This window comes from Pseudophryne corroboree, chromosome 8 (assembly GCF_028390025.1).
Source record: "Pseudophryne corroboree isolate aPseCor3 chromosome 8, aPseCor3.hap2, whole genome shotgun sequence".
In the NCBI taxonomy this organism is placed as follows: domain Eukaryota; kingdom Metazoa; phylum Chordata; class Amphibia; order Anura; family Myobatrachidae; genus Pseudophryne; species Pseudophryne corroboree.
Window position 1 is genome coordinate 138,487,994 of NC_086451.1, and position 14,715 is coordinate 138,502,708.

The window sequence follows — 14,715 nt, forward strand, 5'->3', positions numbered from 1 at the left end:
CTGTGCAGCGTAATTTGAATAATGTAGACTACTGTGCACCGTAGTATGAATTGCTATTATTTTGTGACCACGCCCCTTCCCAGTGAAGCCACGCCCCTAGAAAAATTTGGCGCGCCTGCGGCGCGCACTACCCCAATCTTTCATGGGGGGGGGGGGCGCCACTGTTGTTTCTCGCACACAGCGCTAAAATGCCTAGTTACGGCACTGATCACACTGTACAACTTGTGATAACCATACCCAGTTAACAGTATGAACAACAACTGAGCCTCCTTTTACGGATGGCTCATAACAATAACCCTTTAGTGAAGCAATAACTATATACATGTATTGCAGAGAGTCCGCACTTGGGACGGGCGCCCAGCATCCACTACGGACTACGAGAAATAGAATTACCGGTGAGTAAATTCTTATTTTCTCTGACGTCCTAGTGGATGCTGGGAACTCCGTAAGGACCATACCAAAGCTCCCAAACGGGCGGGAGAGTGCGGATGACTCTGCAGCACCGAATGAGCAAACCAAGGTCCTCCTCAGCCAGGGTATCAAACTTGTAGAATTTAGCAAATGTGTTTGAACCCGACCAAGTAGCAGCTCGGCAAAGCTGTAAAGCCGAGACCCCTCGGGCAGCCGCCCAAGAAGAGCCCACCTTCCTTGTGGAATGGGCTTTTACTGATTTAGGATGCGGCAGTCCAGCCGCAGAATGTGCCAGCTGAATCGTGCAACAGATCCAGCGAGCAATAGTTTGCTTTGAAGCAGGAGCACCCAGCTTGTTGGGTGCATGCAGAATAAATAGCGAGTCAGTTTTCCTGACTCCAGCCGTCCTGGAAACATAAATTTTCAAAGCCCGGACTACCTCCAGCAACTTGGAATCCTCCAAGTCCCGAGTAGCCGCAGGCACCACAATAGGTTGGCTCAGATGAAACGCTGATATCACCTTTGGGAGAAATTGGGGACGAGTCCTCAATTCCGCCCTGTCCATATGGAAGATCAGATATGGGCTTTTACATGACAAAGCCGCCAATTCTGACACACGCCTAGCCGAAGCTAAGGCCAACAGCATGACCACCTTCCACGTGAGATACTTTAGTTCCATGGTCTTAAGTGGCTCAAACCAGTGTGATTTCAGGAAATCCAACACAACGTTAAGATCCCAAGGTGCCACTGGAGGCACAAAAGGGGGCTGAATATGCAGCACTCCCTTAACAAACGTCTGAACTTCAGGCAGTGAAGCCAGTTCTTTTTGAAAGAAAATAGATAGGGCCGAAATCTGGACCTTTATGGACCCCAAATTTAGGCCCATAGACACACCTGACTGTAGGAAGTGCAGAAATCGACCCAGCTGGAATTCCTCTGTTGGGGCCTTCCTGGCCTCACACCAAGCGACATATTTCCGCCATATGCGGTGATAATGCTTTACTGTCACATCCTTCCTAGCTTTTATCAGCGTAGGAATCACTTCATCTGGAATGCCCTTTTCCGTTGGGATCCGGCGTTAAACCGCCATGCCGTCAAACGCAGCCGCGGTAAGTCTTGGAACAGACAGGGCCCCTGTTGTAACAGGTCCTGTCTGAGAGGCAGAGGCCATGGGTCCTCTGAGATCATTTCTTGTAGTTCTGGGTACCAAGTTCTTCTTGGCCAATCCGGAACGATGAGTATAGTTCTTACTCCTCTCTTTCTTACTATCCTCAGTACCTTGGGTATGAGAGGAAGAGGAGGGAACACATAAACCGACTGGTACACCCACGGTGTCACTAGTGCGTCCACAGCTATCGCCTGAGGGTCCCTTGACCTGGCGCAATATTTTTTTAGCTTTTTGTTGAGGCGGGACGCCATCATGTCCACCCGTGGCAGCTCCCAGCGATTTACAATCTGTGTGAAGACTTCTTGATGAAGTCCCCACTCTCCCGGGTGGAGGTCGTGCCTGCTGAGGAAGTCTGCTTCCCAGTTGTCCACTCCCGGAATGAACACTGCTGACAGTGCTAGCACGTGATTCTCCGCCCATCGAAGAATCCTTGTGGCTTCTGCCATTGCCATCCTGCTTTTCGTGCCGCCCTGGCGGTTTATATGGACGACCGCCGTGATGTTGTCTGACTGAATCAGAACTGGGTGGTTTTGAAGCATGGGGCTCTGCTTGACTCAGGGCGTTGTAAATGGCCCTTAGTTCCAGTATATTTATGTGTAGTGAAGTCTCCAGACTTGACCACTGTCCTTGGTAGTTTCTTCCCTGAGTGACTGCCCCCCATCCTCGGAGGCTTGCATCCGTGGTCACCAGGACCCAGTCCTGTATGCCGAACCTGAGGCCCTCGAGAAGATGAGCACTCTGCAGCCACCACAACAGAGACACCCTGGCCCTTGGGGACAGGGTGATCAACCGATGCATCTGAAGATGCGATCCGGACCATTTGTCCAACAGATCCCACTGAAAGATCCTTGCATGGAACCTGCCGAAGGGAATTGCTTCGTAAGAAGCCACCATCTTTCCCAGGACTCGCGTGCAGTGATGCACCGACACCTGTTTTGGCTTCAGGAGGTCCCTGACCAGAGATGACAATTCCTGGGCCTTCTCCACTGGGAGAAACACCTTCTTCTGTTCTGTGTCCAGAATCATGCCCAGGAAAAGCAGACGCGTCGCAGGAATCAGCTGCGACTTTGGGATATTCAGAATCCAGACGTGCTGTTGCAACACTTCCCGAGAGAGTGCTACGCTGACCAACAACTGCTCTCTGGACCTCGCCTTTATGAGGAGATCGTCCAAGTACGGGATAATTATAACTCCCTTCTTTCGAAGGAGTATCATCATTCCGGCCATTACCTTGGTAAATATTCTCGGTGCCGTGGAGAGACCAAACGGCAACGTCTGGAATTGGTAATGACAGTCTTGTACCACAAACCTGAGGTATTCCTGGTGAGGTGGGTAAATGGGGACATGCAAGTAAGCATCCTTGATGTCCAGCGACACCATAAAATCCCCCTCTTCCAGGCTTGCAATAACCGCTCTGAGCGATTCCATTTTGAACTTGAACTTCTTTATATAAGTGTTCAAGGATTTTAAATTCAGGATGGGTCTCACCGAACCGTCCGGTTTCGGTACCACAAACATTGTGGAATAGTAACCCCTGCCCTGTTGAAGGAGGGGGACCATGATTATCACCTGCTGGAGGTACAGCTTGTGAATTGCCGCCAGTACTACCTCCCTTTCCCTGGGAGCAGCTGGCAAGGCTGATTTGAGGTAACGGCGAGGGGGAGTCGCCTCGAACTCCAGCTTGTATCCCTGAGATACAATTTGTACAGCCCAGAGATCCACTTGTGAGCGAACCCACTGGTTGCTGAAGTTTCGGAGACGCGCCCCCACCGCACTTGGCTCCGCCTGTGGAGCCCCAACGTCATGCGGTGGACTTAGTGGAAGCAGGGGAGGATTTTTGTTCCTGGGAACTGGCTGCCTGGTGCAGCTTCTTTCCTCTACCCTTGCCTCTGGCCAGAAAGGATGCTCCTCTGACCCGCTTGCCTTTCTGAGGCCGAAAGGACTGCATTTGATAATACGGTGCTTTCTTAGGCTGTGAGGGAACCTGAGGTAAAAAAGTCGACTTCCCAGCAGTTGCTGTGGATACGAGGTCCGAGAGACCGTCCCCAAATAATTCCTCCCCCTTATAAGGCAAAACCTCCATGTGTTTTTTAGAATCAGCATCACCTGTCCACTGCCGAGTCCATAATACTCTCCTGGCAGAAATGGACATTGCATTAATTCTAGATGCCAGCAGGCAAATGTCCCTCTGTGCATCCCGCATATATAAGACGACGTCTTTTATATGTTCGATGGTTAGCAAAATAGTATCCCTGTCGAGGGAATCAATGTTGTCTGACAGGGTATCAGTCCATGCTGCTGCAGCACTACACATCCAGGCTGAAGCAATAGCAGGTCTCAGTAGAGTACCAGAGTGTGTATACACAGACTTCAGGATAGCTTCCTGCTTTCTATCCGCAGGATCCTTTAGGGCGGCCGTATCCTGAGACGGCAGTGCCACCCTTTTAGATAAGCGTGTTAGCGCCTTGTCCACCCTAGGGGATGTTTCCCAACGTAACCTATCCGTTGGCGGGAAAGGGTGCGCCATCAGTAACCTCTTAGAAATCACTAGTTTCTTATCAGGGGAACTCCACGCTTCTTCACACAAATCATTTAATTCATCAGATGCGTGAAAAGTCACTGGCTGCTTTTTCTCCCCGAACATAATACCCCTTTTGGTGGTAACCGGGTTAATATCAGAAATGTGCAATACATCTTTCATTGCAGTAATCATGCATCGGATGGCTTTTGTAGACTGTACATTTGTCTCATCCTCATCTACACTGGAGTCAGACTCCGTGTCGACATCTGTGTCTACCATCAGAGCTAGCGGGCGTTTATGAGCCCCTGACGGCTTCTGAGTCGCCTGGGCAGGCGCGGGCTGAGACCCCGGCTGTCCCAAGGCTGCTGCATCATCGAACCTTTTATGTAAGGAGTTGACACTGTCGGTTAAGACCTTCCACATATCCATCCAATCAGGTGTCGGCCCCATCAGGGGCGACACCACATGTATCTGCCCCTGCTCCGCCTCCACGTAACCCTCCTCATCAAACATGTCGACACAGCCGTACCGACACACCGCACACACACAGGGAATGCTCAGACTGAGGACAGGACCCCACAAAGAGAGAGTATGCCAGCACACACCACAGCGCTATATAACACAGGGATTTACTCTGCTAATAAGTGATTTTCCCAATAGCTGCTTGTTTGTATCGATTTGCGCCTAAATTTATGTGCCCCCCCTCTCTTTTTAACCCGTCTTGTACCTGGATACTGCAGGGGAGAGCCTGGGGAGCGTGCTTCCAGCGGAGCTGTGAAGGGAAAATGGCGCTGGTGTGCCGAGGAAGAAGGCCCCGCCCCCTCAGCGGCGGGCTTCTGTCCCGCGTTTTCTGTAACTTAATGGCGGGGGTTTTTACACATATACAGTTAACTGACTGTATTATGTGTATTTTATGCCAAAAGGTAATATTATTGCTGCCCAGCGCCCTGCACCCTACGGAGTGTGTGGTGTGCAGTGGGAGCAATGGCGCACAGCTGCAGTGCTGTGCGCTACCTTAATGAAGACAAGAGTCTTCTGCCGCCGATTTCATAGTTCTTCTGTCTTCTGGCTCTGCAAGGGGGACGGCGGCGCGGCTCCGGGAACGGACGATCGAGGTCAGGCCCTGTGTTCGAACCCTCTGGAGCTAATGGTGTCCAGTAGCCTAAGAAGCACAAGCTAGCTGCACGCAGGTAGGTTTGCTTCTCTCCCCTCAGTCCCACGTAGCAGTGAGTCTGTTGCCAGCAGATCTCACTGAAAATAAAAAACCTAACAAATACTTTCTTTTCTAGCAAGCTCAGGAGAGCCCACTAGGAGCACCCAGCTCTGGCCGGGCACAGATTCTAACTGAGGTCTGGAGGAGGGGCATAGAGGGAGGAGCCAGTGCACACCAGATAGTACCTAATCTTTCTTTTAGAGTGCCCAGTCTCCTGCGGAGCCCGTCTATTCCCCATGGTCCTTACGGAGTTCCCAGCATCCACTAGGACGTCAGAGAAAACAAAAACAAGGTACGTAGTACTGATGTCACCAGTTTACTGACAAAAATAAACTGGACAACTGTGATTCTAAGATTCTTTTGTCAGAGTTTCTAAATCAGCTGCTCCCATAATAAGTAATGCTGACTGACACTATTGAAATGGGCAAGGCTTGTGTAAGCCAGTGGACGCAGTTGTCCCCCCTATGTATAAGGTTACTTCAAGACCTTGCCACAGCTCCCTTCCAATTCATGATTATCGACTCATACCAGCTCCCCTCCATTGAACTCTAGCAGTGAGGCTCCGTGCTATACAATAGGGTTGGCCATCGACCATTAATGGTTTCAAACCATTGATGGTTCAACGCAGAGCCGGCCTTAAGCATAGGCAAACTAGGCAAATGCCTAGGACATTTGGTATGCTTAGGGGCACCAGCAGCTTCTGCTGATTAAAATGATATGCGGCATGCCTATATTCTGTGTGTATTCCTGGAAATCACTGTAATGTAGCATTTCGTATGCAGATACAGCCGCAGTCGCAAACAGAATATAGGCATGCCGCATATCATTTTAATCAGCAGAAGCTGCTTGTGCATCCTAGCCACATAGTAAGGCAAATAAGATGCGTTTTCATAAACAAAAGGCGCCCGACGTTAGCAGAGCTGCCAGCTGACTTATGCCAGCAGGGCCGGTTCCGGGGCTTCTTGCGCCCCGGGCGGCATTAGGGGGCGTGGCTTCATACAGGGGGCGTGGTCAGTTACGCCCCCTGTACTGTAGTAGGATGTGCGGTGCGCGATGACGTCATCGCGCACCGCACAACAAAGGTCCTCTCCACAAAGGAAAACTAGACGCTAAGCGTCTAGTTCCCTTCGTGGAGAGGACCTTTGCTGTGCGGTGCGCGATGACGTCAACGTGCACTGCACATCATTACAGTTAAGGTCCTCTCGAGGAAGAGAAACTAGACGCGTCTAGTTTCCCTTCACAGCGGACAGCGGGGCAGCGGCAGCGGGGGGCACCACAGCACAGCGGATCTTGCCATGGTGCGGCGCCCTCCGGAAGGCAGCGCCCCGGGCAAAAGTCCTGCTTGCCCGTGGCAAGATCCGCTACTGCATGCCAGGCATCTCTTGCAGAACTAGCAGTGGTGCTAGGGGGCACCAGCCAAAATCTTGCCTAGGACATCATATTGGTTAGGGCCGGCTCTGGTTCAACGGCAGTATTAGGTTTACCATCTATGGCTGAGAACCATTGGTTCCCCACCATCAATGGTATAGGACCCTCTGATGATTTTTTTCTCCCTTAGTGCTATGACACAGAACCTAGCTCTGCCCCCTCCTCCCGACAAACCCATGAAGCACCACCTCCAGGTTCTGATTGGGCCACGGGACAGTCCGTGAAAGAGCAGGGATGACCACTGGTGTGTGAAATCATTGATGATCCTCCACTGCATAGTTGGCGACCATCAATGGTCATTCACTGTTCCACCACTGATGGCTACCATCGAAGGTGAACATACTGATGGCCATACCTACTATACAATAATCTTTATGCCATCCACCTGTTCTATCACTGTCTAAAAAATGTTTCCAATCACACACTCCTCTCTAATTGGCTGAGAAGACCAATAGCAATATGCCATTAGAAAAGGGCATGTGTTCTGTATGCTTGCCACAAGCAGTGGGCGCTGTATTATACATCCACCACCAAACAACAGGTGCTGGACTGGACTAGCCAACAGACAATCTGCACACAGCAGAGAATTGGGTGAATGTGGCCAGTATTCTGTATTTACCACATAAAAAGTCCTTACAAAGGATCACTGTGCTAGTACATTCTGCGGAGTAACTCTTCCAGTGCAATGTGACAGCTGTGTTTAATGCACAAAAGGCACAGTTGGTATATAATACTGTACTTAACTAGCAATGATGGAAATGGGAAAATGGTGCACACTTGTGAAAGAGGATTTACTAGGTTTGTTGTGTTACCTGAACAACAAAAAAACATGCATGGCAACATTTCACATTCTTAGCCCAAAACAATTTAGTAAATAAATATATATATGTTTTGTTAGTCACGGTAAGCCTATGACAGGCAGTGGAAAACCATCCAGCTTTAACTGTGTAACACATGGGTAATTGCACTTTTGTGGTAAGCATTGTAAATTGTAACCAAAAATATACCCTGGTGCACCTTCCTCACACCACAGACTCCCTTCCTTCATCCTGCACGTGACAAGTTTTCATTCCACCTCTGCAGCATACACACAATAAAAAGTCTGACACATTGTGGCTGAAAAGTGAGCGGCAAGGATGAAAGTACTGGTAGAAAAGGAGCATGAATGAGATTGCAGCACAGTATCCAACCAACAACTGTACCACAAGTAGTGGGGAACAAAAATACTCAAACCCATCTTCTTTGTAATAGTACCAGAGTAAAATGAGGGCTGCATTTTCAATTAATCTAAAAGTATAGTGGACACTTAGTCTTCCCCAGTTTTGAGATTGATCAATGAGGTCCCGGTCTGATAAATTGAGCTGGACTGCTGACCAGCAAAACATATTGATGGCAGAGTACAACAAGGTCATTGTGCCCAAAACAGTCACTGTGCCAAGCCGACTAAAGTTCTTCTCCACATTCTCTGGAAGGTTGTTTCCACTCTTCCAGAAGTAAACCCATGGCAGGAGGAAGAGAGCCACTAAGTTCACCAAGATCACAACTGCCACCCAGGATTTAAGTGCAGAGCAGAAAAGTACCAGCACAGTAACACGAGTGGCGATCTCCAGACACCTCCATAAGATGATGACGAGGAAGGCTGGTATACTCAGACGCACTTTGTAGTCATCATATTTGATTTGGATTGCCAAGACATTAAGGACCAAAGCACCATATGTAGTGGAAGCCAAAGACATCGCCATAAGTACAGCTGAATGAAAAGAGAGAGAACTGTGCTAAGCCAAATACATTCAATTGTTTAAGATAACAGTAAATAAAAACAACACATGCATAGAAAATAAAATAGATTTCTCCACTAGCAATATATTTTTAAACATAGACGTGTTCTAGTATACATGATAGATAGATGGATAGATAAATGGATGGATATATAGATGGATGGATAGATAGATAGATAGATAGATAGATAGATAAACTTAAGTTGTCTTTGGCCTTACTCAGCTTCAGTTACAAAATCGTAGATCGGACGATTATAGGCCATCTGCGCACCGAATGCATTGCATGTGCGCGGCCAGCAATCTGTTGCAATTGCGGTTTGCTGGGATGCGATCGCAAGTTGATTGACAGGCTGCGGATCTAGTGGGCGTTTGTGGGGAGTGGTCGGAAAAACGCAGACGTGTCTGGCAGTTTTCGGAGCGTGCATCTGACATCAGTTGTGATTGCTGCAACATAAAACATGGCGCCCGGTGCTACCGCATTCTCATTATTCTGAGTAGCCCTGGGTCAACCGCAGTTGTCGATGGTACTCATTTTTTGTAATGCATACGCAATTCTGCGGCTGCATTTGCAGAAATGCAAACACAACGGTGGGCGGTTTGTTGTGTGCTGGGCGGTTCTAGCTGTGCGTTTCAATGCAGTTGCTGTTCTGCTACAATAGCAGAACTGCAACTGAAGCTGAATGAGGTCCATTGATCCTAACCGTAAAGGAGGCCTATAGTGTCATACCAAGACCCTTACAGTAGGTGGCAGTACTGCTGCAGGGTTTGCAAACATGAATCTTGTCAATACAGGTTTCCCCAACCAAAAAATCCATCACTGATGGTGGATTGCCTTCAGTATTTAGAATTTTTATGTTTCCATTGTTCATTATGGGGTGTATTCAGTAAGAGTCGGAACCATTCCGACATGCATTTGTCGGAATGGATCCGACAACCCCTATTCAAAAAGAGTGGCCAAATTCGAATGTCGGATTTGTGCCGGTGTCCGTGCAGCCGCAGTGTGTCAGGGCTGTTATTGATTTTAGAAAAATACATTTTCTTAAATAAGCCCTAACATATACCTCACGCCAACCGGCTTCCTTCGCCCCTGCCACCCTGTGTAATACATCAAGTGTAGCAGCAGCTGCCTCGCTGAGAGCCGCCCGGCAATAACAGCCCTGACACACAGCAGCTGCACGACAAGTTTGGCCCGGTCCTGACAGTGTCAATCCGACTTTTTTAAATGTCGGATTGACATTGTCGGAAATGGGGGTAAAACCTGTCGGATTTGGTCCCCTTTCCGACAGAAGCACGCAGATCGGCGGCTATTCCGCCGATCCACATGCTTTCCGACTTGTCGGAAAAAATTAGGCTGGATTGAATAGGTCGGAACCTCTTCCGACCTATTCTAGTCGGAAACTGCCGTCTTTCCGACAAGACGGCAGTTTCTGACTCTAATTGAATATACTCCTTAATGGGTAAGTGTTACAAAATGGCAACCTACTGTATAAACACTAATGTACCTTGTTCTCAGCATTACAAATGTGTATTCCAACCATAGTTACACCTATCAACTATGCTATGAGTTGTGTCCTGTCAAAGGGAAACAGACTTCAAGGTTTTGTTTTTATAATGCACTAGCCTTTGCACTTTGGATTTATAAAATATGGGGCAGATGTACTAAGCATTGACGAGTGATAAAGTGGAGAAATATAAAGTACCAACCAATCAGCTCCTGTCATTTTTCACACAGAGCCTGTAAGATAGCAGTTAGGAGTTGATTGGTTGATGCTTTAGCTCTCTCTCATCTTTATCACTCTCCAAGGCTTAGTACATCTCACCAATATGTCTGGTACATCACCTCACCTCGTGCAGTTGGGACATATCTCTGCAAGACACTGACATACAGTTGAAGAGTGAGCTGTGGTGTTGACCCCAGGAAGGCTTGAATGACAGCTGTGCGCTTGAAGGCATTACGGTGTGTGGCCAATCTTCTCAAAGAATGCCCCACCTCCTGTTCTTCTTCTTCGGCCTTCCCCCAGCCACGTAAATGTTTTTTCCGTGATATGCTCACATATGGCTCCTCCTCACGCCCCATCTGACAGTACACTATTAGTGCCTCCACGCATCTAGGGAACAATGTAGTGGGATGTTTACATTAATATAGATATGCCTTGGATTCATTATAAAATATACAACAGTGACATTATGAAAGTGCAAGTGAAGGATTGTATAGAATATGAAAATATCTGAAATGCTCACGTTTGATCAAGTTTAGCTTGTTGGCCTCAGGATAAATTATTACCTGCTGAATTAACACAGAGCTCAGAGGGTGCAAACAGGTTATACATTTATATCATATGGTTCACAATATTATATATATACATATACACACACATATACACACACACTCATATACACATTGCATCACAGTTGCATAGACCATGTTTATCAGCGCAAGAAGACCCATGAGTGCCATTATATGTATGTGTGTGTGTGTGTGTGTGTGTGTGTGTGTGTGTGTAAGGAGAATAAATACCGTGCCCGCAATGTGGCATGCGCAGTGAGCCTGCAAGGGGCTCTTTTGCGCTCGCCCCGCTACCGGCTGCCCACATTCAGCAATTTGGATAGCCAATTTAGTTGCATAATCGAGATTCGAGTATTTCAAGTTTTACTTGAAGTATTGCTTCAAGTATTTGCAGTCTTAAGTGTCTGCACCAATTTAATCAAATTACTCAGGTAAAGCACCCAGACCTGTTTAAATTGGTAACATAATTCTGTTGCTAAACTGGACAAAAGTCAATTCTGTTGATTGTACAAATATAATATTGCCTAAAATGTGAAAAGTGAATTAAAGGGTTTAGAGTAGTTTTTTTATGAAAATTGTTCCAAAAGCCCTTTAATACAGTCAGGTGATACAAAAATAACGTGAAAAGGGTGTGAAAATACTCTTTTCACATTATTTTAGTAAAAAAAATTGTTAAAAAATATGACTGCAAGAACCCATGCCAACAGCCAAGCTGAACACCTTTGTAGACATTTGAATCCAACCAAATGGACACCTTTGCAGTTCAACATTACAAGTGAAACTGCCTCTTACACCTACACTCATTCGGAATCACAAAATACAGTACCATACATTGTACAGATCAGTGCCAGAGTCAGGTCCACATGGGCCCGGAGCTGAAATTTAGGAAGGGCCTATTATGTGCAGTCGCAGGTAGTGCATACTTGCCTACTTTTGAAAAGTAGTTTCAGGGAGATTGTAGGAGTGCCATTGAGGGGGCTTGTCTAGTTCCAGCCAAAGGGGCATGTCTAGCACCACCCATGGGCGTATCTATTTCCACTAAGGATTGTGGGTACAGAGGGTGATACAATATGCATTTAGTGAGTAGGGTACAGAGGGTGACACTACAATACCTTCTCTCTGGACAGCACAACCGTGGGCAATGCAGGATTTCTAAACCGAGGACGCTCGGTCGGACCAGCCCCCCTACTCCCCTTTAAGAGGTATTTCTCATTTACTTGAGTGATTGAACTTTCCACACTAAACGGTGAAGCCGCTGACTCGTGAGACTGTTACAACTGCACCCATACAATCAGTGGATAACTGAATGGTGCCTGCTCATATCCATGTGGATACTTTTCTAATAGAGACTGCTACATAAATATACACATTGGATACTTTTTTTCATTGCTGCAGATAGAGTGATACCTTTTATCCATATCAATCCTGAACATATTATTTGTTCTTCCAGCGACTCAACTCATGGTATTAACCATATTTTAGATATTGTTTTAGATGTTTGCACATATATATATTGTATTATATTATAATATATATGTGTGTGTGTGTGTGTGTGTGTGTGTGTGTGTGTGTGTGTGTGTGTGTGTGTGTGTTTTTAGTGATATATGTATAATAAATTTTTCAGCTATACGTCAGCTCTATGGTTTATTACTTTCCCTGCTATTTTGCAAGGCCTGCCTCCTTGTTCTCCTTTGTACACTACTGGACGCCCACCACTACCCACAAATCTGCGGTGGCCGCTATTTAAAAAGCACAACCTCACGCGTCAGGGTGTCGACTGTACAGGCTCCATCCCCAGCACTTTCAGACTGGCGCATGCACAGTCCACATTAACACAGAGGGCATGTGAAAAACCAGTAGGACTCAGAAGATTTGTGGGGCAGTGGAAGGGTTGGAACCTCCTCCTGAGCACAAGAGGGTAGGCAAGTATGCTCTCAGACAAACCCTGCTGTTCTCAGCAGACCTACAGCTGCCCTGAATAATAATAATAAAAATAATAATACACAGAAAATGTGCAAATGCAGAGCAGCTGACAGAAGCACACACAGGAAACCACGGGACAGTGTAATACAGCAATTTGTACCAATGCTGACATGCATGCCCGCAAATGCCAGGTGTCTCACTGGGCATGCAGCAAGAGGAACAAAGGGCATGGAGAGGTACTATAAGCATATGACCACCTTACCTGCACACCAGGCATACACAGTATGGAATCCATAGGTCCTATGTACCTGAAGCACCACATGATCAGGAGTACCCACTCCGCCATTAGCTCCCACACTTGAGTCCCAGGGGTTGTCTTGTCACACGTTACAGGGAAGGCCTCCCCTCTTTATCTCTCAATAGCAGCTTGGAACCGCTCTTCCATTCCGCCCATCGCTCCTCCTCCTGCCTCTCTCCGTCACTCCGGCTCCCACAGAGACGAGCTACAACTAGCTAAACCTCCTCACGTACCCAGCAGCGCTGTCACTCATATATCAGAGTCCCACCCACAGAGCCTGCCCTAGACAATTTGATAGCCCTAGGCAAGATTTTTATTGGTGCCCCCTAGCAGATAATACTGTCCCTCCTCCCAACATGCTGTGCACAGCCAGCAGAAAATAGCTACAGATTTTGCCACAGCGGCACGCCATCAACTTGAAGAGTGATGATTGCTCTCATCACCTTTAACTTGAACTGATGACACCGCTACTATGGGTCCCATTAGAGTTTCCCAAACTCCGCCTTTACAGTCCAGGTTTTCAGGATATCCATGCTTGAGTCCAGATAATTAAATCAAATTGACTGAGGTACTAACTATGGGCCTAATTCAGACCTGATCGTAACAGCAAACATTTTCTCTAATGGGCAAGTTACATTTGGATGGGGTGTGTTCAAACTGAAATTTAAATTGCAGTGTAACAATAAAGCAGCCAGTATTGACCCTGCACAGAAACAATATAACCCACCCAAATCTAACTCTCTCTGCACGGGTTACATTTGCCCTACCTGCAGTGCACATGGGCCCTCATTCCGAGTTGTTCGCTCGGTAAAAATCTTCGCATCGCAGCGATTTTCCGCTTAATGCGCATGCGCAATGTCCGCACTGCGACTGCGCCAAGTAAATTTGCTATGCAGTTAGGAATTTTACTCACGGCTTTTTCATCGTTCTGGCGATCGTAATGTGATTGACAGGAAATGGGTGTTACTGGGCGGAAACAGGCCGTTTTATGGGCGTGTGGGGAAAAACGCTACCGTTTCCGGAAAAAACGCAGGAGTGGCAGGAGAAACGGAGGAGTGTCTGGGCGAACGCTGGGTGTGTTTAGGACGTCAAACCAGGGACGACAAGCACTGAACTGATCGCAGATGCCGAGTAAGTCTGGAGCTACTCAGAAACTGCTACGAGGTGTGTAATCGCAATATTGCGAATCTTTCGTTCGCAATTTTAAGATGCTAAGATTCACTCCCAGTAGGCGGCGGCTTAGCATGAGCAAATCTGCTAAAATCCGCTTGCGAGCGAACAACTCGGAATGAGGGCCATGGTTTTGCACATTACAAAGACAAAGATTTTGCGATCAGGTCGGAATTAGGCCCTAAGTCACCTGTGCTCAAGCATAGCTACTAAGTCACCTGTGCTTAAGCATGGCTATCCTTAAAACCTAGACTGGATGGCAGAGTTTGTGAAACTCTGGCCTACATTAAAAAACCTACATCCAAATAAAAATACATTGAAAATTCAAGACCCATGCATAAATTGAAAAAGCCAGATCCACTTAAAGATACATTGAAAAAAACAGATCCACCTAAAGATATGTTGCAAAAGGCCAGATCCGCATAATACATTAAAAACATCAGATCCCCTAAAAATACATAACAAAAAGCCAGATCCACATAAAAATACATTTAAAAAAGCTAAGCCCATAAAAAAAA

The 14,715-nt window shown here is 47.1% G+C and overlaps 1 protein-coding gene across 2 annotated transcripts in view; it reads right to left on the reverse strand.

Annotated features, from left to right (window-relative positions):
• Positions 1–14,715, reverse strand: part of LOC134948760 (endoplasmic reticulum membrane adapter protein XK-like) — a 141,455-nt gene that overhangs the window by 41,448 nt on the left and 85,292 nt on the right. Inside the window, exons 2-3 of one of the 2 annotated variants that reach the window (XM_063936968.1) lie at positions 10,365–10,627; positions 7,426–8,491 (exon numbers count right to left, since the gene is read on the reverse strand). In XM_063936968.1, coding sequence (XP_063793038.1) covers positions 7,764–8,491; positions 10,365–10,627 — 991 coding nt within the window. In that variant the 3' untranslated portion in view covers positions 7,426–7,763. Of the gene's footprint in view, positions 1–7,425; positions 8,492–10,364; positions 10,628–14,715 lie in introns of those variants that run through there. The other variant, XM_063936967.1, reaches the window with a different exon arrangement.